This window comes from Brassica rapa, chromosome A03, assembly GCF_000309985.2.
Source record: "Brassica rapa cultivar Chiifu-401-42 chromosome A03, CAAS_Brap_v3.01, whole genome shotgun sequence".
Classification (NCBI taxonomy): domain Eukaryota; kingdom Viridiplantae; phylum Streptophyta; class Magnoliopsida; order Brassicales; family Brassicaceae; genus Brassica; species Brassica rapa.
In genome coordinates, this window is record NC_024797.2 from 15,528,272 (window position 1) to 15,556,067 (window position 27,796).

A 27,796-nucleotide genomic window follows, 5' to 3' on the forward strand; every position below is an offset into this window, starting at 1 on the left:
ATATAATTTTAAACTAATTTATTTAATTATAAACAAAAATAATAAAAACACAATTGGTTACACAGTTTTTGATAAAGTTAAAGTTACCTAGATATGTGAAAACATCATCTATTGTGAAACAAAAACAAGCACCTAAAACATCATCTATATTGAAACAGAGGGAGTATTAAAAAGTGGTCGAACTCGAATCAAATTCAGAACTAGTCGTCGAATCACACCGTGAAAAAATAAAAAATCTGAGTGGGTCTCATTTTGATTTTTCTTCTATAGACTGAAAGTGTTGAGTATTGACAATTTGACTAGGGAAAAAATCGTCATAGACATATCCTTAATCACAAATAGGATAAGGGATAATAAATGTTTATGTTCATATGAACTATATGTATCTATTCAGTATCTAATTTAGTATATCTAAACTGAGAATCTATTTCTTTCCTTTTTATTCTGGATAATCTAATCTGTATTGTCATGTTTAAGATTGATGATTCATTACTCACAAAGGATAGAGGATGATAAATATTTATGTTTATAACTTTATAAGAATTTTTTGTATCAGTTTAGTATATCAAAATTTGAGAATCTGCTAATTTCCTTTTTTTTTCTCTGGATAATCTAATCTTGCTTATAGTCATAGCTAAGATTGGTGATTCATAAGATTTATATTTAGGGTTTGGTTATCTGACACTTGTTTCTGTCTAAACTGCTGATTTACTATTTATATAAAAACAATATTTTTTTAAATGCTTGTCTGTATACATTTTTTCTTAAATAGATATATATTTTGGCTATTGTTTTGTTTTTTCAAGAACACTATAAAACATAAGAGAATTGTAAAAACATGAGTTTTTTCAATCAAATCATTTGAGTTATACATACCACATGTTGTTTGTTTGTTTGTTTATTAATCCAAACCATCTTCATCATATATAAAGAGATATGGTTATAAACTTGTTAAAAAACTTTAAAATGTATATTAAATTTTCAAATGAGAATCTTTCCCTTGAAAATTACTTTGATCGTTAGCTTCAAAGGATGAATAAAAATCCTAAAGAAAGTTTCAATCTTCAATAGCATCACTCTCAAACTATGATTCAGTATGGTGCAAAGAAGCTCCACTGTCATCTTCGAAAGAACCAACCTCAACCTCTGATTTTACACGATGCAAAGAGACTTCTTCATTGTCATCTCCTGAATCATCATCATCATCAAAGTAAACACTTTGGCTATCATCAGTTTTTGAGCTTTGCATGTGCTCAAGATGAGTATGATCTTCCTCTTTCTCCTCCTTCTCCTTAGGCAAATCATCATGATCTTTGTTGCTCTCATATCCCGAAGAGATGCTTCCTCCATCATTTGATTTTTGGCTGCTTTTACTGCTTAGCCTCCCCTCATTAATATCCACGTCTTCCCAACTATATCGATACTTTATCTTCAAGCTCTGCGCCTGGTTCTTCTCATCAACAGGCTTTGGTGGTTGACTCTCTTGGTCCTTTTCATGTTCATCATCTGAGTTAGAATCAGACCCATCATCAGATTCGGTCAAGCTATCTTCCTCCTCAAGTTTCTTCTTCTTCTTCTTATTCACCATCTCCTTTTCATTGTCCACAGATGATTCTTCATCTGATGATGTACTAGACTTGTCATCTTCAGTAGCCACCTCAGGAGTAGGAGACACAAGATTTGAATCATGCCGGCTCAAGGCTATAGACATGCTTTTGTCCTTGAAGGATAACATGGGAACTGCTGTGGGAATACCATCTTCTGTTGACATTGAAAGGAAGCTAAGTGCAACCATTACATCGCTTATCAAAGGACGAGCCGTTGGTTCCTCTTGCACACACATTGAAGCTATTGCAACTGCTTGGTTTAAGCCTCTCTCTGAAAATTTCTTCTTCAATATTGGATCTACCATATCAGGATATCTCTTTGGATCTCTAAATATCGGTTGTGCCTGCGATTAAAAGGAATAATAGTTCATAAAGACCACAAAAAATATAGGAAGCTTTGTCTTTATGGTTTGTTTATATTTACCCATGAAACTAAGTTTTGTTCATCATTAGGTTTAGTAGTATCAAGAGCTTTTCGGCCAGTGATGAGTTCAAGCAACACAACTCCAAAGCTATAGACATCTGATTTCGTGGTGAGAGTTCCTCCTCGAGTATACTCAGGCGCGGAGTAACCGTAAGTTCCCATTACACGAGAAGATAAAGCCATCATCTTATCACCCGTCCCTGGTCCTAGCTTATGAAGGCCAAAGTCACAAAGCTTGGGACACAAGTCATCGTCCAACAAAATGTTTGAAGCTTTTAAATCACGGTATATCACTGGTGGATCCACTTTATCGTGCAAGTATTCAAGTCCTTGCGCTGCGCCATATGCTATCTGCATCCTCATTGTCCAATCCATCGGTTGACGGTCTGGTTTTGGCTCTACAAAACCAAGCATCCCTAATCTCAGTTTTTTTTTTCTTTTAAAAAGTTAAAAACGTGTTGAAAAAGAAACTCTCTATACATATCTACCTTGAAGATTGTCTTCAAGGGTACCTCCAGAGATATAGTCATAGACCAAAAGCCTTTGATCTCCATCGGCGCAATACCCTACAAGCTTAACAAGATTGGGATGATCAAGTTGACCTAATGACAAGACCTCAGTTTGAAACTCTTTGTTCCCATGCAATCCATGCTTGTCTAGTTGCTTTACAGCCACCACCTACACATTCCCCGAAACAACACAAATTATTACTAATTATGGTTATTTATACTGGTTTTGGGAATAGGTAAATGAAATATAGGTCTAGGACTCCCAAAATTTAAAAGATCATTTACATAAATATAGACTTCCAATTTTTTTTTCTTTTTAAACTAGATTTCCTATAATCTTTAAAATTTTAAGACCGGCCGTGACAAAGATCATGGATGGTTGAATGAATTCAATGGTTCTCAATTATAACTTTTCAGTATCAAACCTGGCCAGTAGATTTAAGGGTTCCTTTGTAAACCCTACCGAATCCACCTTCTCCTAACAAGCATTCTTGCCGGAAATTCTTTGTCGCTGTTGCTAATTCCCGGAAACTGAATATCTTCAACGTGGTTTCTTCTGATTGCTCTGCTTCATCTGATTGTCTCCTCTCTTTAACCAAAAAAAAAAGTAACAAGTTTTATTACCTAACGTATCAACCACGTAACTCAGAAATAAGCCAACGTTAGGACATGCATACCATGCAGTTTGACTTCGTTGTTGTTAGCCTCGTCGGAACTTGAAGATTTTTTATTCCTAGGCGTAGAAAAACAAGGGAAGCAGTGCATGATGATCCAAATAAAAATAACTTAACGTTGTTTTGCTTAGGATTTAGCGATAGGTCGGGTCCTTCATGAAGGTTGAAGGACCGACGTAAAAGAGAAACAACACGAAAAAAATGAGAAAGAGAGGAGTAAGAAGAAGAAAAAGAGGGAGATAAATCAAAGCCACCTAAAATCGATGAAGAAGAATGACTTCTCCGAGAAGTAAGGAAAAAACAATTTTAGATTCTTTTAATTCTCAATCTGTCAAAATGTTAACTTCTCCCAAAAACATGGAGAACCATCATTTGATTTCTGTAAAATATAACTATATAGCTGTAAGAAAAATAGTTATGCTTCGATGTAAAGATATTTTTCTATCAAAATTAGAGAAAATGATAGATGATATCCAGCTAAAAATGGAATAATACTTTTCATAATTTAGAGAGATTATTCAGCTAAAAATGGAATAATATTTTTCATAATTTAGATAGACTAATTATCCAGCTAAAAATGATACTATAGAAAATCAGCCCTAAGTGATGGACTAGTATAAACTATTTGTGGACTCACATAAAATCAGTTCGTTCTACTTGTAAAACCAGCCCCCCCCTTTCTCTGATTTTGTAAGTGTCCTTCACGGACGTTGGATATGCTCAATGGCAACTGCGAATCTATGAATCTGGGAGGCTGGAAAATGATTGTCTCAACCAGTGGTAGTCAAAGATTACTGAAATAAGAGTTACATTGGGAGTTTCCTTATTTGGTGATGAATCATGTTTTGCTTTGTGAGCTCCAAGTACTAAAATTCAAGAATGTGATATATGATCATTTATCTGCTCATACTTTAGTGTTTTGCTTCCTTAATTAGCATGCTTTACTTAGGTTCTACTTCACTCAATGAGTATGTTGCATTTGCATTAAATCTTTGGTGCACTTGCAGAGACTACGAGTGGACGCCAATAGGATAAAATGCTCTCCAAATAGCCCAAGCAAAGATAGAGCCAAATCAAGTTTAGCTTAGCTATATTATTACTAGAGAGGTGAAAAGTTTGGATGTCGGTTGTATATATCTGAAAAATTTATTATTAAATTTCAGAAAAATATTTAATTTTTCAAAAAAATATTTAATTTTTCAAAAAAATATTTGTTTTTTCAAAAAAATATCTAATTTCATCTAAACGAATTAACCATATCGAAAAGGACAAAATAATTATACAAATTAAAAATTTTGACGCGTTTTCGACCGTCCAATTTCGGTGGAAAAGATAAAAAAAAATATAAAAAATTGACAAACACGAACACAGAACATGAGTAGGGTACGTAGTTCCGTCGTCGTACTTACATAAACAATTAATTAATTAAATTAATAAATCTCTGACTTTATTGTTTCTTTTTTGTGTGGAGGTGAGACAAGAACGCTTTTCTGCTTTTCGTCTCTCTGTTTACACGATTCTTCTTCTTCATCATCATCTATGTCCATTGTCGTTTAGTTCTCTCTACACTCTCCGATTTGGGTCTCGCTCATCGGCGAATCAGTTTAGAGTGATGACAGTATAGTAATGTCTTATGCTCATCGTCATCGTTGGAGACATTCTTCTTCACTTCTATGGATTTTAATGCCGGAGTTCCTATGTCCTCTCTTTCACCTTTGATGATCAATCAAGGTCCCTACACTTTCTTCCTTTTCTTTTCTTTAGCTTTTCTCGGAAAAGTTTTTTTTATTACGAATTAGGTTTAATCTTGAGTTCTGCTTCTGATCAGAGGCAATGTGGCAAATGAATTTGAGTTCAGACGAAACAATGGAACTAGGTTCTTACCCTGAACGACCAGGAGAGCCTGATTGTTCTTATTACATCAGAACTGGACTTTGTAGATTTGGCTCAACTTGTCGGTTTAACCACCCTCGTGATCGGGAACTGGTACTACACATTTTCATTGTGTTCTTGTGTGTGTTCAGTTTTGGAGTTTAGAGATGTGTTTGGTCGGATCCAATGTTGAAAGCTTTTGAGGGTTTTTTTGTTATCTCTTATAGGTTATAGCCACTGCAATGAGAGGTGAATACCCTGAAAGGATCGGTCAGCCTGAATGCGAGGTATATATTAGCATTTTCTCAAGCTCATGAGTTATCTTCTTTGTACAAACTAACTTACATTTGTATGTTTTGGGGTTTTGCTTAGTACTATTTGAAGACAGGAACATGCAAGTTTGGAGTAACATGTAAATTTCATCATCCTAGGAACAAAGCTGGGATTGCTGGAAGTGTCTCACTCAATATGTTAGGCTATCCTCTACGCTCCGTATGTTTTTTACATTTTTATTTATTTATTCCATCATCACACTTGCCATTGTTTCATCATGTCTTAGTGATTGAATAACTACAGAATGAGGTTGATTGTGCTTATTTTCTAAGAACCGGACACTGTAAATTTGGCGCCACTTGTAAATTCAACCATCCTCAGCCTCAACCAACAACCAACCTCATGGTTCCCACTTCAGGCCAACAACAGTCTTATCCTTGGTCAAGAGCTTCTTTCATTCCCACCCCTCGATGGCAAGATCCCTCTGGCTTCACACCATTAATGATGCCTCAAGGAGTTGTATGGAACCCTTACACCGTAAGTTGTGTCAAAGACAACACTCCTCATCTGATTCTTATGATTCGAACTGAACTTTTTCATTTTGTTAGGGTCAGCTTGGCTCAGTTTCTCCTTCAGGAACCGGAAATGATCACAACAACTACAGAGAATTGCAGCAAAACGAGTCAGGCTCATCTGTTCCGCAAGGAGGGATCTATGCATTACCAAGTGAAAGTGTCTTCCCGGAGAGACCAGGACAACCTGAATGCCAATTCTACATGAAGACAGGAGACTGCAAATTCGGCACAGTTTGCAAGTTTCATCACCCTAGAGATAGACAAACTCCTCCTCCTGATTGTCTCTTGAGTCCCATTGGCCTCCCGTTACGCCCTGTAAGCTGCTCAACAAGTGAAAGAAAACACATGTTGAATTAGATTAGAACTTGGTTCTAATTGTTTACTTGTTTTTTGGATATAGGGAGAACCGTTGTGTGTGTTCTATAGTCGCTATAGAATCTGCAAGTTTGGTCCAAGCTGTAAATTTCATCACCCAATGGGGGTATTCACATACGACAACACAGCTTCAGAGACTGATGAGGTTATGAAAACAACAACCGGACATTCCAGAAGACTCTCAGTGTCTGAAACAAGACAAGCAGCTACCATCTCTGGTCAAGATACTACCATTGATACAACTCATGAATAAACGTAACAAAAGAAGATAGCTTAAACAGACTTTGATTTTTCAAAGAGAAATCTGTAAATTCACGTTTTTTTACATTTTAATCTGAAGTATTTATAATTAATAATGTATAGAGGTGGTTATACAACTGATCTTGATCTGATCGCCATTGTTGTAGTATTCTTTTTGGCGAATCAGGTGAATAAGGTAACATTGTAATTAGTAATTACCGGTCTGGTTTAGAATTTCTTATTACCACTTTTTGGAGTAATAACCAATCAAGTGAATTAAGATCAGTTGTTTATAATCTGTACTTCCATGACCATTTTTCTTCATGGAAATCTCCTATTCCATGGAGTAGATCTGAGGAGTGCGGAGGTGCACATTATTTATTCACTTAATACTTGGATATAACGAAACGATATTTAAAAGAAAAGACAGAAAACAATTGGACGTGTAAATGAAGATGTAATTGTACTTTTCAGGACGTCGGCTGAATTTGATTAGTAGTGTATTTTGAAGTTTAATCATTCGTTTTATTTTGTGTGTGTTTCAGACTTTTTTTTGTCTGATCAAATAGAATAATACCAGCTTATATAGATACTACCTAACTTTGGTACGTATCACGTACACATATTGGAATATACAATGCTACGCGTATGTAAATTAATTAATTCAACGCAGAAACAATGACGCGGGGAAAAGTAAACAAACACCGACCAGGAGACCGAAATGCGACCCAGCCTGAGTCGCACACGCCTGCTCCAAAGTCTTCCGTTTACTCGGTCTTTAAACTGAAAATATATTTTATTCAACAATAACTAGTTCTTATTCGTAGAATGAATCTCACGTATCTTTTCGACTTGAGCCCGTCTACTTAACATACATAATACATATATACGTGGTCATATATATATAAGACTCATCAAATATGAAGAAGGTCAATGAACTAATATCTAATCATTGATGAAACTAGTATCTATATACTATTTCAAGTACCTCGAGATATATATATGGGTTATAACTGATCAGTTAGTACTATTAACAATTTGATATATTAAAAACACAAAGTATACAACTGTTTAAGGGAAAACACGCGTGATTTATAAGTTTGTATAATATTATATTGTTCTTGGTAGTTGGCATGATCTAATTACTAAGCTTTCTTGATTTAAAACATACTTAAATGACAACTGTTAAATAATAGTTGATTTATGTTTCAAAAAAAAAATAATTGATCTAGAATACTAATCCAAAGATTTCAACGGTCAACGTTGCCCATCACAGTTCACAAACATAAATCAAAGTTTTCCATTTCATACCTTTTCTCTCTTTCAACATTTTACAACCTTTGACCACCTCTATGTATATATATATATATATATAACGACCAAACCTCATGCATGTATGTAAACACGTAAAAGAAACATTCTTATTTATACAATCACATCTAACAGAAAAGTATTTCAATTTGTAAGAGCAAACCAAACAAAGAAAGAAGAGGAAGTTATGGTGTTACCATGGAGATCAAGAGGAGGAAAGAGACCGAATCAGCTGACCATCTCAGACGCTGAAACCAAGACCCCGGCGGCTCAATTCAGATCCTCAAGGATAGAGCTGGTTCAGTCACCGCGTGTGCCATTGACCCCACGTGCTGCATCATCGATATGCCGGAGACTAGAAAACGCGACGGCGCGTGAAGAACATGTCGAGTGTTTCAAGATTGTGAGTAAAATCAAGAACTTGGTAAGAGAAAGCGGAGAGACAAACAAGAAATGTTTGCTCCAAAACGGAGTCGTTTCGGCGTTGACTTCATGCTTCCAAAGATTCTCGTCCACGCGTGAGGAACAAGCGCGTCTGTTGGAGGAAGTCTTGTCTGTTCTAACTTACTGGTTGCCTCTGAGTCGAACAGAGGGTTTCACCAAGATGGGAACAACGGCTTCGCTTAACCGTCTCGTACGGTTCTTGAACGCTACAGACGCTAAAACGAGGCAAAACGCTGCCGTTTGCATCAGAGAGGTCATTGCAGTAGACAAGAAGTATGTCTATGCGTTAACAGACATCGAAGGAGCTTGCGAAGGATTGATAAAGATCATCGGAGACTCTGTCTCCACGAAAGCATCTCTCATGGCGATCTATAGAGCTGTTTCGTGTGACGACAAGATCGCTGCAAAGTTCGTGAAGCTAGGCTTGGTCGCACTGATCGCAGAAATGATTATGAACAACGCGGAGAAAAGCGTTTGCGAGAGATGTCTAGTCGTTCTAAACGTTATATGCGACAACGAGCAAGGAAGAGAAGACGTTCTTCGAAACGCTTTGATCGTTCCTCTCCTAGTGAAGAAGATTCTACGCGTTTCGGATCTCGCGACGCAATGCTCAGTCTCCATTCTTTGGAAGCTATGGAGAAAGAGCGGCGAAGATCATGTGTTGCTTGAAGCTCTTCAAGTTGGCGCGTTTGAGAAACTCTTGGTGGTTTTACAAGTCGGGTGCGAGGAGAAGACTAAAGAGAGAGCGAGCGAGCTGTTGCGGAATTTAAACCGATGTAGAAACGAGATCGAGAAGACTAACTGTCTCGATTCTTCGATGCGTTTGAAGAACGTGAAGAAATCATTTTAATATCACACAAACAATACACAACAACATGATTCTTTTTTATAATGTAATGACTATGTTTCAACAGTCAGATACAGTTTTTGTCCATCACTGATCAAATCTACATCAATAATTTTACCTTCATCTTCAGACAATACACTAGAAGCTTCAGAAACATTCAACTGTTCTGCTGCAGTTCTCACAAGCTCCTCTATGCTTCGAGGCACCCACAACACAATCCCATGTCTTCTTGTTTCTTTTGCATCGTTTGGATGTGAAGAATACACTGTACATTTCTTCTTATATACTCTATCTGCACATTATTCGAATAAACGGTCTTAAAACTCCAATAAAAAACAATATTCAAGAAATCGTTAGTCAATAGTTAGGCATTTTATAGATGATTAGTGTTTAGGCGGGGCCTAAACCAATTTTTTGTTTGAAAATTCGTTTCGTTCAGATCGAATTTGCCGACTAGGCAGGTGCCTAAAAACTAGACCGATTTTTAAAACACTGATAAAAACATTAGTACTTTAATATGTATACATGTATTCCAATCAAACCTTTGAGCTCTTTGGAGCTACTTGGAAGCGAAGACATCTGTGAACTCTTAGCGTCTTCTAGTAACTTTATCAACATCTTGTTACCACAACCTAGGGCTTCATCCAAAGGAGTATTCCCCCACCTAATTCAAATTCAAACAACGGTTAAAAAACCGCGAAAAAACAAACTGCTCTTTATATGGTAAAATGAAGAATCAAAATGTTCGCATATAAATACCTGTCTTTTTTAAGAACATTCGCACCTGCTTCTACCAACTGCATTGCCAATAGATACAATCCTTCAGAAGCAGCAACGTGGAGAGGTGTCCTGTGATCATAATCTTTAGAGTTTGGATCAATGCCGTTGTTGAGAAGCCGTTTCAAGAAATCGCTGTCTCGTTTCGCAACCACCGTGCAAAGGAAAGTCCCTGCGTTCTCTATACTCAACGTTGCACCTTCTTTCACAAGCAACGCCGCGACGCGATCATTCCCGTTCTTGATTGCTTCTAGTAACGGCGTGTTCCCTAGTTTATCTTTTATATTTACATCTACTGATTCTTGGATAAGATACAATGTAATGTCTTCATATCCTCTAGAGGCTGCAAGATGCTGTTAAGGAAAACAAAAAAACATATTAGATATGTTTCAAGAAACCAAGAAGGTTTTAAAAAAGCATACCAAAGGCGATCTTCCATCATAATCTGTTTTATTCGGGTCACCTCCAGCTCGAATCAAGCTCTTAAGCTGGTAAAGATCACCGTAGAAAGCAGCACTGTTCAACTTCAAAGCTAGCTCTCCCTCTTGTTTACTAATATGGAAGGTTATATCTGATTCCAGCTGCTTAATCCGGATATTTGATTCTTTCCCTTCAAGAAGATTGTTGAGAATCCTCCGTCCGTCGTGGAAATATATCTCGAGAATGTTCATGAAAGACTGTTTATCTAGCCTTAAAATCCGACACAGCTCGGAAACTCGGACTGTGTAAGGCTGAGGAATGTTGCAGAGGATTGATATCTCTCCAAAAGAGTTATCTGGTTGAAGAAGTGATACTATCTCTTCAGATCCATCCTTAGCTGTACCTATCTCCTCCTGATTTTGAATACTAACTCTGAGTTTCAGACATTCTTAAAAAAAAAATTTCGACGAAAAATGAGGAACTTTGTTTACCAATACACCGTGACAAACAAAGTAGAGTTGATCCACAACGCTTCCTTGTTCCATGATAACTTCTCCAGGGAGAAAGAACTCTTCATGAAGTCTTATAACCTGTAAGAAAAAGATGCATCCTGTTTAAGTTACCTGAGTGAAAAAGTTTCTATTTTACGGTCCAAATTAAAAGTCTTACAATCTGGTTAATGAACTCAGATGAGCAGCCACGGAAGAGAGGAACCTTCTCGATGTACGGCATGTATAAAGTTTGTGCAATCTGCAGTAAAAAGACATAAGTTTAGACATTTGTTTTTTCATTTAAAACATTTTATCATTTGCTAAAAAAAAAACATTTCATCATCATTACCTTGGCGCGGATAGAGACAGGTATGTCTTGAAGAACAGCTGCTTCGGTGTAGCTACTTTGGTACTGCAACCGTAAATGTCCAGTGATCTGACCACGGATGTTTCTACTGAGTTTGTTTCGGTTCATATACTTCATAATATCCGCCATCTTGTCCCTGAATCTCTCTGTTTTTGAACCTTTTACTATCAAAGCTGTCATGTTACCGATCAAGTAAGCCCCTAGAATCATGTCGAATGATATGTAGATCATCGCAAATATCATTTCCCTCATATTAACTGCGTGAATGTCTCCATAACCTGCATCAAGATAAACATGCTAATAGCTTTAAAATAATATTTTATATATATAGCTAAAAAAATAATTTAGAATTTTTTTTTTCAAATTTAACTCATGTTTTAGATTTTGTTGGTTTTTCTGATATAAACTCGAACCAAATCTGAACTGTTTATAGTTTGGTTCCTTTTCAGGTTTTATAAAAATAGAAAAACGATCCAAACTCGACAACCCAACCCAAATAACCCGAAATCCGAATAACCCGAACTGACCTAACCGCAAACCCGAATGCCCAGCTCTACATGCTGATATGAACCGAAGCTAGGTTTGTTTGTAACCAAAGCAAAAGCAATCAGAACTTACCAACAGTTGCCATAGTGACAATTGCAAAGTACATAGAAGTGGTGTACCGAGTCCAGAGATCGATCTCTCTAAACTTAGCGTAACTGTAGTCTCCCAGTTTCAAACTTCCAATCCAAGTGTACCCTTCTTGAGAAGCAGGTAGCGTGGTGGCCAAGTAATAGAAGATACAAGCCGCGGTGTGTGTGCAATAGAGCTCAACGAATATAAGCTTGACGATTCTTGTGAAAAGGTAATTGATTCTTATATCTTTCTCCATTTTGTGGAAAAATAGGATTACTCTACGAACTCGATATAATCTTATCAACAGTAGGTATCTCACTTCTTCTTTTTCACCTGCAGCCTATATTCGAATCCACAGTTTCAACATCTTTCATTTGATTTCTCGTGGTGTTAAAACAAATCAAAGAAGAAAAATGAGTACCTTGTAGATGATATCCCATGGCATGCAGGCAAGTAAATCAATAACAAAAGATGATTTTAAGTACCTGCAAAAAATGGTATACACCATGAAGAGTTTTATGAATCCATATCTTTTATAAAGACAGGGGATAGGGCTTTTAATACCGTAGAGCGATGGAGCTGCGTCTATAGACCATTCTGTAAGTTCTGCTATCTCTATAAGCCACGAAGAATGTTAGCACAATATCGACTAAGAAAGCGATTTGGCCCGCGATGTCGAGGATGAAGAGATTCTCTGGTAATCCTCTGAAGAATCCGAATTCTAGTGGAGTGAAGAAGGAAGAGTAAAGTGCCCATATCAGTATGAACGTGGTCCACGCCTTGTAGCACCTGCAAGTCCATGAGTCTAAGTGATCAATCTCTAGATTCCGACAGAATCTTTTGTTTGGCTGTACTCCTAATATGCTCCAGCAAAACATAGTCTTTAGGTTTTTAACGAATGATCATATGTGATCGTTGAGAAGCTGATTACGTGTCATAAAGTAGCGGGAAAAGCGGATGAGTAACCGAAAAAATGTTATAACAGAAAAAGAAGGTTAAACCACATTTATACCCCTAAGGTTTTTGTTTTCACGATAACTGACCCCAAACTTTGTTAATCTTACGATACTGTTTTATTTTCTTGTATATTTTTTTTCTCTGGACACTAAAGCAGCGAAAAATCTAGAAGTTACGTACATACTACTCCACAGAAATTAATCTATTGCAATACAATACAATTAATCAATTGAACTTATAAATCCATGTAAGTTAAGTAAGTGGGCTAAAAGTAGGTAAAGTAAAATGTAGAGACTAGTTTTGAAATAGTAAACATAATGAGGACTAAGAACAAAACGTTTTGAAACATTACGACAAGATTTTGAAGTTGTTACCGGTTATCGGGATGAATAACGGAGCCTCTGGAGATATCTCTGATTCCGTTAATGACCGTGAACTTTCCGCCGTTACCTCCGGCGAAATCTAAACCTAAGAAGTTCGTGAGAGGGTTGAATCTGTTTCCTCGCGTTTCTACAATCCCATCTCTGAAGTCATCGTCCACTTCATAATCCTCCAACTCCACGTCGGATTCTCCGTCGCTCCGGTACGAAACTACGTTGCCGCTACTGCCTCCCATTGCCTCTGAATCAATAAAGATGGGGTTTAACCAGATAACCGGAGATTTAAGAAGACAATCTCTCTGTTTTTCTTTTGTTGTTCTTTGGGGTCAGAACCTCTCTCTTTATCTCATTAATGGTGAATATTCAGTTTAACATCTAAGCGACGATATTTATAGAGGTTTCATTTCTGTTTTTTTAGTCGATAGTGCTGTTATTTTTTTACAGAAAATATTTTTCTTAAACGTAGATGGATTAATTACAAAACTTAATTATCTACATTATAACTTCAAGTTAAATCATATGGCTAGAATAATAGATGATTTAGTGTAAAGGAATAAGTGGAAATTATAATAAAATATACATGCGGAGATAAGGTGGAACAATGATATGTGTAGTATGACCTATGATTATATGAAGAGCACGTGAAAGTGAAACTAACAATACAGCCCACAAGTTATAGAATACACAAGTCATCAAATGTTACAACATGTCATAAAGTTTCGTCATGTTTGGCAAATTGCGTTTAGAAGTTAATATTCGCTCATTTCTTCGTAGAGGTTTTCTTTAAATGCAAAGTTAATTTATCTTTTCACACGTTTACGCATATATAAGAGACTAGAGCGTAGTAATATTTAAGAACTCATAAGGTTAAATACTTCTGATAATGTTGTATTTTTATTTTTTTTGACGTCCTGATAATGTTGTATATCAAGTAGTTTTTGTTTTAGTTATATCGATCGATCAATAATATTCGAAACAACGGAAATTTCACGAGAAGGATATAATTTTTTTTTGTTAGGAAAAACGCAAGTTGTGATGACGGAGCAATATCAGTCTTGTGATGGATATACTCAAACTTGCATGTATTGATTCCCGTTGTGCTAGAACACTTTTAACATTATAAAATTCACGTGAAAATTTAAGCCATATGATTAGTCAAATACTAGATAATGTTAAGGTGTTTAGGGAATGTGAGTGCTTTTAATTAGGTCAGAAGTAATTAACTAGTGTTTTTAGTTTATGGTTCTAATGGATAATTAGTTTATACCAATTGTGCAATGTGCATTAACCGACCTTTGCTTTATCTGTTTACTCTTTTTATTTGTGGACTCCATTTCAAGTTAAATAAATTAGATAACATAACATGGTTGTTGTTATTTCCTTGCTTTTCTTTGGTTATATTTGAATATATTTTCATGTCAATGGGTTCTAATGGAAGCTGAATGCAATTGATAAGTTATAAGCATATAAGGTTGGCACACACACTCAGTCCAAAAATTGTTAATTTACAGTTAGTGGTCTTCCTTTTTCATCACTTGACCCCTAATTAGTTTACATATATTTGACCCTTAATTGGTTTCTAGAAATGTCTTTGTTATTTATACACACACATACATATATATGTGTAATCAAAAGAGTTTTTTTTTAAGTATTTTCTTTGATAAGAGTTTAACAGGATTACATTTTCATATATATATATGGTTAAGGCATTTGTTTGTGTAGCCTTCATTTTGTTGTCCTTTTATATTGTTTAATCAAAAGAGTTTAAGAATATGTAGAACATGGAAACACTCAAAAAAGAGAGCTAATTGTTTTGTATATTAGCCTACTTATTACAAGTTGTTTTGTGTATAATCTTTTCAAAATAAGTGTGTGCCGTAATAAAGAGAAATATAACCTCAAAAGAAAAAAACAGTTGGCTATGACATTATACCAAAAAGAAATGCTTTGATTAGTCACACTAATCATATATGATTATTGAATGAGTTCATGAGGTGTGACCATAACAAAAGAAGAGATGACTTCACACATTTGTAAGCCGCAACGCCTCCACGAACAACTCCTTGAGAGAAGCGTTTGAAGCCGCAACTCTCTGTGATGTGATGTCCAAATCTTTACCGGATCTGATCATTACAGACACATTAAAAGCTTGGTCCATTGTAGCATTGAGTGTGTTTGACTTTTGTCTTAAAAAAATAAACTCTTACGGATCAAAAATAAGTCCACCAGCTTCTCTCACGATCACAACTCCTGCTGCAACGTCCCTGTGAATTGATATAACATACCATTTTAGATCAAGTCTTGTTTCTGCAAGAACCAAACTTTGTAATATCTAAGCAGAGTCTTTTTTTGTTATTTTACCATGGACCGCCAAATTCGATTTCATAGAAGATATCAGCCCTTCCACACGCCACACTGCAGAGATCCAGTGCGCAAGAGCCACAGATCCTGACGTTCCTAACCTGATGAATGAAACAGAAGAGAAGACAAGATCATGAGTTTTTTGGCAGAGGTTGAATCCAAATGAAGAATATATTCACCTTGGTTAACAAACTGTTGATCCTGTTGGTTGCATCGTCTAATGTAGCTTTATCTCGTTAACGCCCGCCTGTTTTCACACAAGTGATGAGAGGATGTACTTCATAAGAGTCTAGTATGTTTTTACCTCTGCTAGGAGCAAAGCGGTTACAAGTTCACTTTGAGTTGACACTATAAAAGAAAAGAAGATTATTCTCATCTTGACCAACAAAATCTCTAGACTGTAAGATGTGAGAGAAGTATATTAAAGTTCCAACCTTTGATTGGTTTTCCATTTAAGAAGGCTCCTTTCCCTTGGACACCGGTGAATAGCTGATGTGTCAAGGAATTTATAATGGTACCAAACAAAGAAGCTTGAAGTAGAGATTGATACAACGTAACCATGAGGATCAGGGTCTCTACCCAGAGTCTTATACCTCATCCATGATAGGATTGAAAACGACACCAACCACAGGGACTTTCTCAATAGTAAGGCCAATGGAAACACACACAAAAGGGAACCTGCATAAAAAAAGAGTTTCGTTTTGTTCTTAAAGAAAATGTCCAAAACGAAAACACAAAGTCATTCAAATGAGAATATAATATACCCGTGAACGAAATTTGTAGTTCCATCAACAGGATCAACAATCCAAGTTGGTTCATCTGTTAACTCACTCACACCATTCGCAGCTGTTGTTTCTTCTCCTATGAACTAAAATGCTAAATGATCAATGCAGTGCAATGCAAGGAAGAAACTACCAAAGATAAAAAGACCTTGTGGTTGGGAAAGAGCTGCTTGAGATGATTAAACACGAGCTCTTCACATTTTTTATCAGTCTCCGTCACCAGATCCACCTATATACCAAAAAAGCAAATTCAGTGTATCCATATGAACATGGCCACTTGTTTTTGTCTGAACAAGAACCTGGCCTTTGTGTTCAACATGTTTGGTCTCGTAAAATCCTTTACGAGTGACCTGAACAATGTAAAACCAAAAGGATCCAGATTTAATAATATGACCAGCCACTTGATCGATCAAACTCAATGGGAGAGAGAGAGAGAAAAAAAGAGAGATAAACTTCTCCAGCTTTCTGAGCGGCATCAACGGCGGCAGCCAAGAACTGATCTAGCGAAACTTCGCCAAACAACAACAACAAAAAGTGAGAAAGAGGCAAATCAAAGAGATGAAGTTCGCGGAGAATGGACGTGTCTATACCATTGTCTGCCATTTTCGATGATTGGAGGAGGTTGCGAGGAGTTGAAAAGAATAACGGTTTGTGTTTCTGTGTGATTCAGACAAGAAGCCAGAAGTCAACAACAGTTAGCGGTTTTTCCGGATCGGTTTTGTCTTTTCCGGGTCGAGCCGATTCGAGTAGCATTTGGGCCTACTATTATCCATAGGCCTAGCGAATTAATTATTGCTTACTCTTGAATCTTGATTACTTGAATCATTCAATGTTGATTAGTGACCAGATTTTTGAGAAAAAACAGAGAATCAATATGCTTAGATATACATCTTTCAAGAACTTTTGTCCATAATGTTGTACTAGTGAAGAAATTGTCGATAATAATATGCTCTGATAATAAATTAGACATTCACAAAACTTACAATCATATTATCTGATAATATTATGCTCTGATAATAAATTAGTTGTTTGTATTATACTTAACTAGGAGTATTCCGGCGCTACGCGCCGGGTTCGTATATTTATTAATTTAATAAGTTGAAAAAGGTTTGTTTGATTCATTTGATAGAAGTTAGTAGTAATAGTATAAAGATGATACATTTGATCCATTTGATAGAAGTTAGTGGTAGTCGTATATGAAGGATACATTCGATCCATTTTAATACGTGAGTATGAAGTTGTGAGAAAGAATAGATTTTAGAACTATGGAAAACAATTTGTTTCCAAAATTATTAGCAAAAGCCAAAAAGTACAGCTGCTAGAATCCAACTGCCAGTCCAGCTCTGAAGCTATGCAATGCGTGGTGAGGCCAGGCTGATTTGGAGCAGCATCACTAACTCCTATTAATCAAAGAGTTTAGTCTCATAATCAAAAGAAGGAGAAATATTTGAAGGTGTGCCTATTAATCAATTTAAGAATGTCAACCCAATGAGCTCCCCTCCTTTTTTACAGCCTCTTTGTCGTATATGTTTCCTCTTTCAATCGTGCATGGGATAATGAGAAGTTTGAGGTTAGAGATGCTGAGAGGACAAAACTGATTTCGTAAGTCAAAGGTGGGCGTTTGATTTTTGAAATTTTGTTGTTGAGTAAGTCAGCCGTGATTTCTCATAGAGTATATTTTTCTGTATTTATAAAATTTTAAAACTCCCATCTCATTTAACCATACATAGTATGTGTAGAGATGATGACAGCTCCGCATTATTAAGATCTCTCAGATAATGGAAGTGTGCTTGAGATTAGTTCCACGATCCATTTGTTTAAGCTGCAAACACATATCGAGAGTGCTAGAAACAGGGGAGCCTTATAATTTATTATGTAAGTTAGAAAGCAACATGAGTCGTACACTTAGGAGTAAAAATTCACTATATTAAATTTCGCCTAGGCTTCGCAAAGGTTCTTCAAAATCTCTTTGTAAACTATATTATCTTCTTTCGTTGGAACGTCTGTCTTCTCTAGCATCTTTAGAAAGAAATATAATGCGTACGCTGCTCCTAGTGCCGTTGTCTCTATGACCACTGGCCTCACCACCGGAGTTCCCATCAAATCAGCCTGCCCATGTTTCAAAAGGACAAATGAGAGTAATGTTACAAAATAAACAACACATCATCAAGATTCATACGTGAGAAGAAGAGGATAAGTCATTACCTGAATCTGCATAAGAAGGTTGTTGGCAGTGGCGCCACCATCAACTCTAAGCAAGAACTCCGCTTTCTCGTTATTTAGGGAGTCTAGCACATCTTTCACTTGGAAACACATGCTCTCCAGCACAGCCCTTGCAATGTGAGACTTGTATGTGAATCTCGTGATTCCAATGCAGACACCACGAGCGTCTTCTCTCCAAGCAAACAAACCGTTGAATGCTGGCACAAAGTACACTCCTCCGGTTGTTTCTACCATAGCCGCCAAATCTTCAATTTCACTGGCACTCTTAATAATCCCAAGGCTGTCTCTTAGCCACTGAACAGCAGCTCCAGCTATAGCAATGGAACCCTCAAGATCATAATTTGTTTGTGCTTGAGGCCCAAGCTAGTAAGACAGTGTGGTTAGAAGTCCATGACCTGACTTGATGGGAACTTCTCCTGTGTTGAGAAGAATGAAAGGGACAGTGTCGTAGGTACTCTTAGCCTCACCTTTTTTGCAAGCTTGTCCTAACATTGCAGTGTGCTGGTCGCCAAGACATCCAGCGATCTTGATACCAGGAATGGGCCAGTCTTTGCAGATTTTTCCAATGACCTCCGAGTTGTTTACAATCTTGGTAAGATTTCACCGGGAATGCCTAGAATCTTGAGAGTGTCTTCGTCACAGCTCAGGGTTTTGAGGTTCATGAGCATTGCACGAGAAGTGTTGGTGACTCAGTGACGTGTAGACCTCCATTCACACCGCCGGTCATGTTCCAGATCAGCCATGTGTCGATTGTGCCAAAGATGGCATATCCTTTCTTGATAGCGTCTTTAACAGCATGTACGTTCTCCATTAGCCAGAGAAGCTTCATGGCAGAGAAGTATGTGCTTATAGGCAATGCACAAGACTCAACAAAATGGGATCTTCCTCCTGATAGTTCCTTCTCTAGTCTCCTGTGAATATCATCCAAAAAAAAATTCATCAAAAATGAAGTCCCTAAGAACAGAGGATTTTTTTTATGACAAATGATTTAAGAAAACAAAGCAAGAAAGAGAGAGAGAGAGAGAGATTATGTATGTATGTACCTGCAGCTGGAACTGGTGCGAGCATCCATCCATACGATAGCTTTGTGGAGAGGAAGTCAAGTGGATTTGCTTCAAAAGATGGCGTCTCTCTTTGATCGGTAAACCCAATGGCCTTCAAGCCACGGTCCACGTTGTGTCCATCGGCTGTGGCTTTGTCAAGAGGGTGGGGCATAACTACCAAGTTACAGAGTTAGGATCGACGCTTAAAGTCTGTGAATTACATCGTGGAGGTGGCAGGTCAAAGAAGAAGACGACGACGAACGGACGAACCCTAATACCTAATACCGAATAAGTCTCTTAACGGGCTCAAGGTTTGGGCCAAACCTATCTATCGTACGAAAAGCCTAGTTCTCATACGCTTTAATTGGAGAACCGAAAACAGAAAAAATCCCAAAAGCTTTGGTATTGCGCCACGTGTCAAAAAAAGCCCCATGCTATGTGCTGATGTGGAGGGCTGAGGTGAGAGAAAACTCAGCTTTATTGTATAAGATAGTAGCCGATTTTTGGTTAATTAATTATGAAAGTCGCAAGGAACCTTTTTGTGATCAAACTCATTTACTTATTACATTAAAAGAAATTCAAACTCCATAGAGGAGGAATTGCAAGATAGAGGATAGACACCCAACGATTGGTGCTTATTTTGATAGAGGATAGAAATATAATAATACATTGAAACTTGATACATTCTATGGATGGTTTGAGTTTTAGTTTGAAAGTACCATCATATCTCTCCAAAAAACGGGAAACTTGTGAAGAGCACCCTTCACCAGGTCCGACCCTGATAGGAAGCGGCAGAAGCATAGGCTTCCAGCCTTCAAAAATATTAAAAACTTTCGGCCATATTTTGTTAAAATGTTCCTTTGGTCTAGTGGTATTTATAATGAGTTCAGTTCCCCAAGATCATGAGTTTGAACCAGGTCCGGATCATTATCGGCCATTTTTTTGAAATAAGCTTCTGGTCCTTTGCAAGTCACGGCCGCTACTGCCCTTCACAATGCAGGTAAACCTTCAAAGCTATTTCTTTACATCGATTCTTCTTCTCTGACTTGTTGTCTGATTCTCCATTTTGCTTGTTTTTGGTACAAAAAAAAATACAAATAAAATATAAGCTTGCGTAATAGAGTTAGGCAAGAAAAATCACCTAAATGGCACATACCTTTCCCATATCAATGTTTACTTCTTTGTAAAACAAGCAATGAAGAAGTTGAACAATGAGACTCTACATATACAAGGTCAGCAGAAAAGTTTAACGATTAATTAGTCATTTTATAACATCCACAAAATTATTTGTTCCTCTGTTTGCATGATCCTACTTATTAGTCAATAATAGGATTTAATATATAATGACCCATTAATTTAGTCATTATTGGCAATATCATACTGATCATGAATAGCTACAAATATTAGAGCCAGGATTGCAGTTTTCTTTTTCTCGCAGAATTTAATTTACACGAGGATCTCCCATTGTATATATATATATATATATACTATTGAATATTTCCAGTAACAGATATGTATCCTTTATAAAAATCAAGGTTGCTAAAAGGATAATGAACACTGATTAGCATTTGATAATAATAACAACGGTTACATCGGAGTATAGCAAGATTTTGTTTTAGGGTCCCAAATAGAAGGAATCAAGAACTTCAAGTGGTTGATCCCGTGTGAATTGAAGGCTCCACCAGTAAGCGGGTCAACCCGGATTCTTCCTGTAAAACCTGGAAAAGCTCCGGACCCGAAAACCCTAAAGCACTTGGTTGCAGGGTCCACGATATATATAGAAGAGGTGTGGTTCCCGTCGGTGCTGTAGGGTGGCTCGGATTTGAACAATGATTCGGTTATAGCTGGATTAGTGGCGACGTCGGCTAAACCGGTGGCTAGCTGAATAATCAATGCGTCGGCTCCTATTTCACCACTTGGTGGCTGATAGGTCATGCCATGTGGGCCTTTGTTGGCAATGTGGAAAGGCCAAGCGCACTCTCCAGGACATTGCACCTCCGGGTCGCTCACCATTACGTACGGTTGTTTCTTTTCTTGACCTAAATGGCGTTTACGTTATCACGTCAAATTGTTTTTTTTTTTTTTTTTGTTTAAAAATAATGATATTTTGGGGTCAAACAGTTTAATTCTCCAATATAATGGGGAGAAAATCAAACCTTTGATATTACTCTTGATGGTAAGGCCGTATTCTTGGCAAGTTCCGTTACAAAACCCTACGTGATGAGCCCTAACTTGTGACGAAAGTAATACCACGGGCACCACTTTCGACATGTTTCCGACGGCTGTCTCAACCAATTTCTCACCATTATCTATTGTCAAATCCTTTCCAAACATCATCTTCTCATCTACATAACTCCTGACAACCTTCACCTTAATCTTCGGAGCTACGGTTCTGCTGCTACTCTTCTGTCGGTAAATCTCCTTGACCTCGTACCTCTCTTGATAACCCTCCACCACTTTCCACCACGCTGATACCTTGGGATCAAGACCTTCCTTGGCGTCAAAGTTAAGCGATTCTATAAAATCACGAACCCTCTCTTTTTGGACGGGGGTGAATTGTCCGTACCAGAGTAAAGAGAGGTTTAAGGTTCCGTCTGGGATTTGAGAAGGTGACTCACGAGAAAAACAGAGAGGCGAGAAGAGGAGGAAGGTAATGACGAATAAGGAGGAGGAAGAAGAAGACGCCATTACCAACACGTTAAGAACTTTTTTTCTTTTCTTGTGCCCTTGGACGTGTTTTCTTAGGTTCTTTTCTTTTGAGAAGCAAATAAATTTATTATTTAAGCTATTTTTTGACATCAAAAGGTGGTTTCTTGTTCTTCTGGATCTAATCGTCAATGATGCAAAAAGAGCTATTTTCAACGAGGTTGACTATTTTAAGATGGGTGGTGAAACTTCCAACACTCTATTAACACGTAATGATGATGACTGATGACCATATCTAACCGAACCAAACAAAACGCTAATAGAGTTCACAAGACACAAGAATAGCAAAAATGAATGTCAAATGTTTTAAAACATTTTACCTTGTGAAATTACACCAAAAAAAATATTTAAAAACATCACAAAAGGAAGTAGTTGCATGCGTGATGCATGGCCAATCCTGAGATATATGGCGTACGTATGACGCAACTATTGAATAACAGCTGGATCCATACATGCATGTATGCATATATATGTTTTGGATAATTTGGGTCTGGATGATCTATATCAACGGTGAGATTTGAGAGTGGAAGGTAAGCTGGGCTTCAAAATCTTCACCTGAAATTGAGCTTTAGTCGTAGGCCCAACTTTGGTTTTGTCAGCTTGAGCTGACCCTCAGTGTTGGTCTTTACAAACGCGACACTAGTTAGTACCTGAAGAAATGCCATATCACTGAAGCCGACCCGTTTACCTATTCGGATCCGGTTAGATCTTGCCAGTCTGGATGTGCGTAGGTTTCGAGTTTCGAACCAAGGGGAAGAAAAAAGGTTCTTCTTTCTTTGCCTTCTCCTATGCTACTTGGGGCCTTCTTCTCGATTGAAGCGAAGCATCTTGGCTCACGTGCTTTTTGACACAGACAATCACATGCCTCTTCCCAAAGGAGAAATGTTATGTACAAATAAAAAAGAGTAATCTGATAAAGCATCTATTAAAAACAAACATTCGATAGTAGACAATTATACTGTTAGTTCATGTTAATTAGACCAATAATACTGTTAGTTCATGTTAATTAGACCAATAATACAATGTTATATGGTCTTTAGTATTTTTTTTTCTTTCTAAATTGTATTGAAAAATATTTAGGTATGACTGGTGACTATTTGAAGAATAATAGAAAAAAATAAAAAAAAGAATAAAGAAAAATAAAATAAAAACAATGAGTGGGAATGATTGTTCCTTTTCAAAAATAATGAGGAATAATTTTGCTTTGTTATTTTCTACTAAAAAAAAATGATAAAGAATACAAAGGAAAATTAATTCTTTATGAATGGTGTATTTTTGTGGGAACCAATGTTTTTTCTCATTTTCTTGGTCACCAGTTACACCCTTAGAGAACACTGCATTCCTATTCATTCTTTCTTTTTTCCACCATTCACAAGTAACTTTTGATATATAAAGAATACATACAATTCTTCTTCGTTCCTCTTTATTTAGAGAATAATAGAAGAAAAATATTCCTTATCAATATTGGCAAGGAACAAAATGGAAAAAAATGGCAAATCTCTATTAACGTGAGTTGAACTATACAAAAAAATTAACATTTTTCTTGATTTTTTTCACGTTTAGTTTGCTTCCACTATATATATGAGAATTATTATATTCACCTAACATAATACAATCAACTAAAGTTCTACAGCAAGAAGTACACACTTTTTTCTTACAATTTTTAAGAGAAAATTATAATACACGTGTATTAAGACTGAAAATAACATGAATATTTTATGTGTGCTTGTTAGATATCATGTCAAGTTCGAGAAACACTAGCGGATCACGGCTAGTTTAAAATGTTTTTAAAATATTTTTAAACAATAGTTTCTAAAATGCTTTTAAACAATAGTTTCTAAAATGTTTTTTATTTAAACTTTTTTTATCATTTTGAATATTTTATATTTAAAATGTTTATAAACACTAGCGGATCATTTTGAATATTTTTTATAGAAAATGTTTTTAAACAATAGTTTCTAAATTACTTTAATTAAAAATACTCATTCCTTTTAATTAATGGTTATCATTCATTGCAATATTTTGTTTCATTTTCTTTATGTATTCATTTCTTTTAATTTGTTCCTATTTATTCCTTTTATTCGTTTTTCATATTATTCTACTTGTTTCCGAAAGAGGTCACCAATTAGATTTTTAATGTTTTTTAGTATTGGCCTTCCACAGCGGCAAGCAGTAAGTAGCAGAGCAAAACGCAGAAGAAAGAAACGTTAAAAACAAAATATTAGCGGCCGGATCCAATAATTCAACGCGAGTGAAGAGTGCCACGTATGAAAAAAAGCTTAGGACCAGATACGTGATTATGTAAAAAAGACCAGGTACGGTAATGAATAAAAAAGGCCAAGTACGTTTTGTCAGTGGCCCTCGTGGTATTTCTTATCTGAAAGTAATTAATTTAATAAAAAATGCAAATCGGACGGTTCAAAGGATCATATCAACGGTAGAAAATGGGACACGTTATCGTTTCTGGATTAAGAAAACTTTGAGTATAAATATAAGAAGCAGAGGACAAGCTTTTTGTAGACTAAACTAAGTTGTAGAAGAAGAACCTCTCTCTCTCTGTCTTAGAAGAAATCTTTGAAGTTTGGATTTAAGCTTTTGGGATAGGTATGAGATCGATTTGTGAATCTGTACCGGCGGCGAACTCTTCTTCTGCGTCTACTACGGTGGTGAACTCTATTCCGCCGTTTCTGAGCAAGACCTACGATATGGTTGATGATCCATTGACCGACGAGGTTGTGTCTTGGAGTAGCGGGAACAACAGCTTCGTTGTCTGGAACGTGCCTGAGTTCGCTAAACAGTTTCTACCAAAGTACTTCAAGCACAACAACTTCTCCAGCTTTGTCAGGCAGCTCAACACTTATGTAAGTATGAATTATCCATCGATGTGATTGATGTTCCTAAAGAATTTTCAATTCTGGTAGAACACTAACTTTGCTGAAGTGTGGATCCATATTTTGCGTATATAGTTTGTCTTTTGTTTTGTAGATATCCTCTACTAGTATTTGTGTACATGTATATACTTCGTTGAGTGAAGATATATTATTATTTTCTTTTCTAAGTGTAATGGTCTCAACCCATTTTCCAAAATGATTTTTGCTTAGGTTAAAAAGAAACATGAGGAGAATACTATTTTTTTTTTTGAATTAATCAGGAAAATACTATCACATAGCTTTCTTTCCTATTCTTCTTTGCTTGTCTTACTTACCAAAAGGGTTCATCGAACTTTGCAGGCTTGTTTGGACATGTGCTCATATGTGTCTGAAGAGTTGGTTGCTTCAACAGTTCCATTTCTGCTCTAAGTCACAAATCAATAATTTCTATCAGTTCAGTTGTCCCACGTTAGCTTTTCCAATATTGAAGTTTTTAATGGTCTTTATGTTTATACTTCTATGTACAATCTGTTCCATTCTTCATGCATCAATTTTTTTCAGGGTTTCAGAAAAGTTGATCCAGAACGTTGGGAATTTGCAAACGATGGATTTGTAAGAGGCCAAAAACAATTGCTAAAGAGTATTATCCGGAGAAAACCTTCTCAGATGCAGCCTCAAAAGAAACCTCAAGTCCAGCACTCATCAGTTGGTGCTTGCGTTGAAGTGGGCAAGTTTGGACTCGAAGAAGAAGTTGAGAGACTCCAGAGGGATAAGAACGTCCTTATGCAAGAGCTTGTGAGGTTAAGGCAGCAACAACAAGGTACAGAACATCATCTGCAGAATGTGGGGCAGAAAGTTCATGTGATGGAGCAGAGGCAGCAGCAAATGATGTCGTTTCTAGCGAAGGCTGTCCAAAGTCCAGGGTTCTTGAACCAGTTTTCACAGCAGAGTAGTGAAGGGAACCAACACATCTCTGAGTCCAACAAGAAGAGGAGGCTACCTGTTGAGGATCAGAATGGGAGTCATGGGGTTAATGGTCTTAGCCGCCAGATTGTGAGGTATCAGTCATCAATGAACGAATCAGCTAACAGTGTGCTCCAACAGATACAAAGTATGAGTAGCTCACGTGGCTGTCATGAGCCCCTCTCCAACAATCATGGTAGCTTTCTTTTGGGTGATGTTCCTAACGTTTCAGACAATGGGAGATCCTCAAATGGAGCATCTGGAGTTGCATTCACTGATGTTTCATCCAATGGTGCAATGAAACCTCACGACCCTTATGCTCCAGCTGATCTGCTAGCTCCAAGGCAAGGAGCAGCAGCAGCTTCTGGGAGCTCAAGTTCGGATCTAGCTGGATGCGAGACGGACAATGGAGAGTGTTTGGATCCAATGATGGTTGTTTTGGATGAGTCAACGATATTAGGACGTGATGGCACCATAAATGAGTTGCTTCCTGGAGGTGAAGATTCATTGTGGGAACAGTTCTTTGGTGAGAGCACAGAAACTGGCAACATTGATGAGCTTGTCTCAGGGTCCATGGACAATGAGATGATAATGGAGCAGCTAGGATTACAATCCAACCTCAGGAATGTGTTGAGAAATAATCAACAAATGAACCATCTTACTGAACAGATGGGACTTCTCACATCAGATGCGCTCAGGAAATGAAAAAATCGCCGCAAGTTCCATAATCTTTACTCTCAAGAGGTGATCCATTTTTCTTTATTTGTGAGTTTTATATATCCACACACTTTCAAGAAACTTTGTGCTAAATCCCCACTTGTTCTCGCAGATGTAGAAGATGGGGGTTAAGTTTTGTGGAGTTGCAGCAACAGAAGTATAATGATCAGAAGGAGGTGGTGGTGTATCTATGTGTGATTAAACTCTCGTTCTTGTCAATGTGTGATTAAAAAAAATAAAAGAACTATGGCTTTGTGAACTTAGCATTTATGTGTGGGTATATCGAATTACTTCCGAGATAAATCATTGATCTTGTTCGATATAGTAGATACTACTTGACTGGAACGTGTCAAATCAAATGGAAAAATTCGTACTCGTTAAACCAACAACAACACAGAGAGGAAACAATAGGGAAAGTAAAATCTTTTTTTTTACTGACCATGAAGGGATTATAATTTTTCTTTAAGTTAACTCGAATAAAGTAATTATCATCGAATAAAGTAATTATCATTGACCACGAGCGAAAAATTTGAAAGCGGATAGTCTAGCACGAAGTACCAAGATTCAACCGTATTTCGTCGTTCAAATGGATATGAGTTTCCAATGTAGTTTACATAGTCAATATAAATCTGTTTTTAAGTTATATATTATAAAAAATTACATAATTTCTATTGTGCAAATAAAAGTATAAAATTTTAAAATAGAAATTTATATAACAGTCTTACTTTATAGGTTCATAACTCTAGTTCTTTTATCTCATCTGTTTTCCACCATTCTTCATTAACATAACGAAACTCGAGCCCGTAACGATTTAGATTATTCGCGTGTTTCCATACGTCCTGGCAAATTGTGCAGTCCGAACAACACACCATAAACCTGACAAGCTTTTTAGTGCCGGCATGTACAAGTTCGTCCTTCGGTCTCATTCCTAAGGCCATGTTTATCGGCCCAAAAATAAATAACAAATGGG

General features: G+C 36.8%; 6 protein-coding genes and 2 pseudogenes across 8 annotated transcripts; 3 read left to right on the top strand and 5 right to left on the bottom strand.

Annotated features, from left to right (window-relative positions):
• Positions 1 to 593: 593 nt before the first annotated feature.
• On the bottom strand, positions 594 to 3,549 carry LOC103858985 (receptor-like kinase LIP2). The gene is made up of 5 exons (XM_009136463.3): positions 3,218 to 3,549; positions 2,966 to 3,129; positions 2,520 to 2,709; positions 2,032 to 2,429; positions 594 to 1,951 (listed from the first exon to the last, which is right to left on the bottom strand). The coding sequence occupies exons 1-5, from the start codon at positions 3,303 to 3,305 to the stop codon at positions 1,085 to 1,087; spliced, it is 1,707 nt and encodes a 568-aa protein (XP_009134711.1). The 5' UTR covers positions 3,306 to 3,549; the 3' UTR covers positions 594 to 1,084.
• Positions 3,550 to 4,634: 1,085 nt separating this feature from the next.
• On the top strand, positions 4,635 to 6,796 carry LOC103858986 (zinc finger CCCH domain-containing protein 33). 2 transcript variants are annotated; one of them, XM_009136464.3, is made up of 7 exons: positions 4,635 to 4,945; positions 5,043 to 5,200; positions 5,314 to 5,373; positions 5,459 to 5,578; positions 5,663 to 5,896; positions 5,968 to 6,249; positions 6,335 to 6,796. In XM_009136464.3, the coding sequence occupies exons 1-7, from the start codon at positions 4,888 to 4,890 to the stop codon at positions 6,560 to 6,562; spliced, it is 1,140 nt and encodes a 379-aa protein (XP_009134712.2). In that variant the 5' UTR covers positions 4,635 to 4,887; the 3' UTR covers positions 6,563 to 6,796. The 2 variants fall into 2 exon arrangements, with proteins under 2 accessions (XP_009134712.2, XP_009134713.2); XM_009136465.3 differs by having other exon boundaries at positions 5,974 to 6,249.
• A 281-nt stretch (positions 6,797 to 7,077) lies between these two features.
• On the top strand, positions 7,078 to 9,272 carry LOC103858989 (U-box domain-containing protein 21). Its single transcript, XM_009136467.3, has one exon. It carries the CDS (start codon positions 8,048 to 8,050, stop codon positions 9,152 to 9,154), a length of 1,107 nt encoding a protein of 368 aa, XP_009134715.1. The 5' UTR covers positions 7,078 to 8,047; the 3' UTR covers positions 9,155 to 9,272.
• Positions 9,205 to 14,720, bottom strand: LOC103858988 (potassium channel SKOR). The gene is made up of 11 exons (XM_009136466.2): positions 13,156 to 14,720; positions 12,389 to 12,613; positions 12,246 to 12,309; positions 11,825 to 12,164; positions 11,189 to 11,484; positions 11,018 to 11,098; positions 10,840 to 10,938; positions 10,351 to 10,761; positions 9,911 to 10,281; positions 9,694 to 9,815; positions 9,205 to 9,443 (listed from the first exon to the last, which is right to left on the bottom strand). Exons 1-11 carry the CDS (start codon positions 13,395 to 13,397, stop codon positions 9,205 to 9,207), a joined length of 2,490 nt encoding a protein of 829 aa, XP_009134714.1. The 5' UTR covers positions 13,398 to 14,720.
• Positions 14,721 to 14,954: 234 nt separating this feature from the next.
• Positions 14,955 to 17,046, bottom strand: LOC103858990 (annotated as a pseudogene).
• Positions 14,959 to 19,742, bottom strand: LOC103860117 (annotated as a pseudogene).
• Positions 14,959 to 22,614, bottom strand: LOC103858991 (protein EXORDIUM-like 6). The gene is made up of 12 exons (XM_033286298.1): positions 21,727 to 22,614; positions 16,895 to 21,609; positions 16,758 to 16,813; positions 16,604 to 16,654; positions 16,287 to 16,533; positions 16,116 to 16,200; positions 15,957 to 16,011; positions 15,702 to 15,769; positions 15,523 to 15,623; positions 15,369 to 15,425; positions 15,163 to 15,284; positions 14,959 to 15,058 (listed from the first exon to the last, which is right to left on the bottom strand). Exons 1-2 carry the CDS (start codon positions 22,367 to 22,369, stop codon positions 21,158 to 21,160), a joined length of 1,095 nt encoding a protein of 364 aa, XP_033142189.1. The 5' UTR covers positions 22,370 to 22,614; the 3' UTR covers positions 14,959 to 15,058; positions 15,163 to 15,284; positions 15,369 to 15,425; positions 15,523 to 15,623; positions 15,702 to 15,769; positions 15,957 to 16,011; positions 16,116 to 16,200; positions 16,287 to 16,533; positions 16,604 to 16,654; positions 16,758 to 16,813; positions 16,895 to 21,157.
• Positions 22,615 to 24,630: 2,016 nt separating this feature from the next.
• On the top strand, positions 24,631 to 27,148 carry LOC103858992 (heat stress transcription factor A-1e). 2 transcript variants are annotated; one of them, XM_009136470.2, is made up of 3 exons: positions 24,631 to 25,137; positions 25,708 to 26,853; positions 26,939 to 27,148. In XM_009136470.2, exons 1-2 carry the CDS (start codon positions 24,883 to 24,885, stop codon positions 26,812 to 26,814), a joined length of 1,362 nt encoding a protein of 453 aa, XP_009134718.1. In that variant the 5' UTR covers positions 24,631 to 24,882; the 3' UTR covers positions 26,815 to 26,853; positions 26,939 to 27,148. The 2 variants fall into 2 exon arrangements, with proteins under 2 accessions (XP_009134718.1, XP_018513311.1); XM_018657795.2 differs by having other exon boundaries at positions 24,916 to 25,137; positions 25,507 to 26,853.
• The last annotated feature ends 648 nt before the right edge of the window (positions 27,149 to 27,796 follow it).

Coding starts and splice junctions, on each gene's coding strand:
- LOC103858985 (XM_009136463.3), bottom strand. CDS start 3,305: ATGCACTGCTTCCCTTGTTTTTCTACGCCTAGGAATAAAAAATCTTCA. Junction 2,710..2,965: donor CCCTTAAATCTACTGGCCAG/GTTTGATACTGA, acceptor GGGAATGTGTAG/GTGGTGGCTGTAAAGCAACT. Junction 1,952..2,031: donor AACAAAACTTAGTTTCATGG/GTAAATATAAAC, acceptor TTTTAATCGCAG/GCACAACCGATATTTAGAGA.
- LOC103858986 (XM_009136464.3), top strand. CDS start 4,888: ATGGATTTTAATGCCGGAGTTCCTATGTCCTCTCTTTCACCTTTGATG. Junction 5,374..5,458: donor TCGGTCAGCCTGAATGCGAG/GTATATATTAGC, acceptor GGTTTTGCTTAG/TACTATTTGAAGACAGGAAC. Junction 5,579..5,662: donor TAGGCTATCCTCTACGCTCC/GTATGTTTTTTA, acceptor GAATAACTACAG/AATGAGGTTGATTGTGCTTA.
- LOC103858989 (XM_009136467.3), top strand. CDS start 8,048: ATGGTGTTACCATGGAGATCAAGAGGAGGAAAGAGACCGAATCAGCTG.
- LOC103858988 (XM_009136466.2), bottom strand. CDS start 13,397: ATGGGAGGCAGTAGCGGCAACGTAGTTTCGTACCGGAGCGACGGAGAA. Junction 12,614..13,155: donor GTTATTCATCCCGATAACCG/GTAACAACTTCA, acceptor ATGGACTTGCAG/GTGCTACAAGGCGTGGACCA. Junction 10,282..10,350: donor ATGATGGAAGATCGCCTTTG/GTATGCTTTTTT, acceptor TTTCCTTAACAG/CATCTTGCAGCCTCTAGAGG.
- LOC103858991 (XM_033286298.1), bottom strand. CDS start 22,369: ATGTCAAAAAATAGCTTAAATAATAAATTTATTTGCTTCTCAAAAGAA. Junction 21,610..21,726: donor CATCAAGAGTAATATCAAAG/GTTTGATTTTCT, acceptor AACGCCATTTAG/GTCAAGAAAAGAAACAACCG.
- LOC103858992 (XM_009136470.2), top strand. CDS start 24,883: ATGAGATCGATTTGTGAATCTGTACCGGCGGCGAACTCTTCTTCTGCG. Junction 25,138..25,707: donor TCAGGCAGCTCAACACTTAT/GTAAGTATGAAT, acceptor AATTTTTTTCAG/GGTTTCAGAAAAGTTGATCC.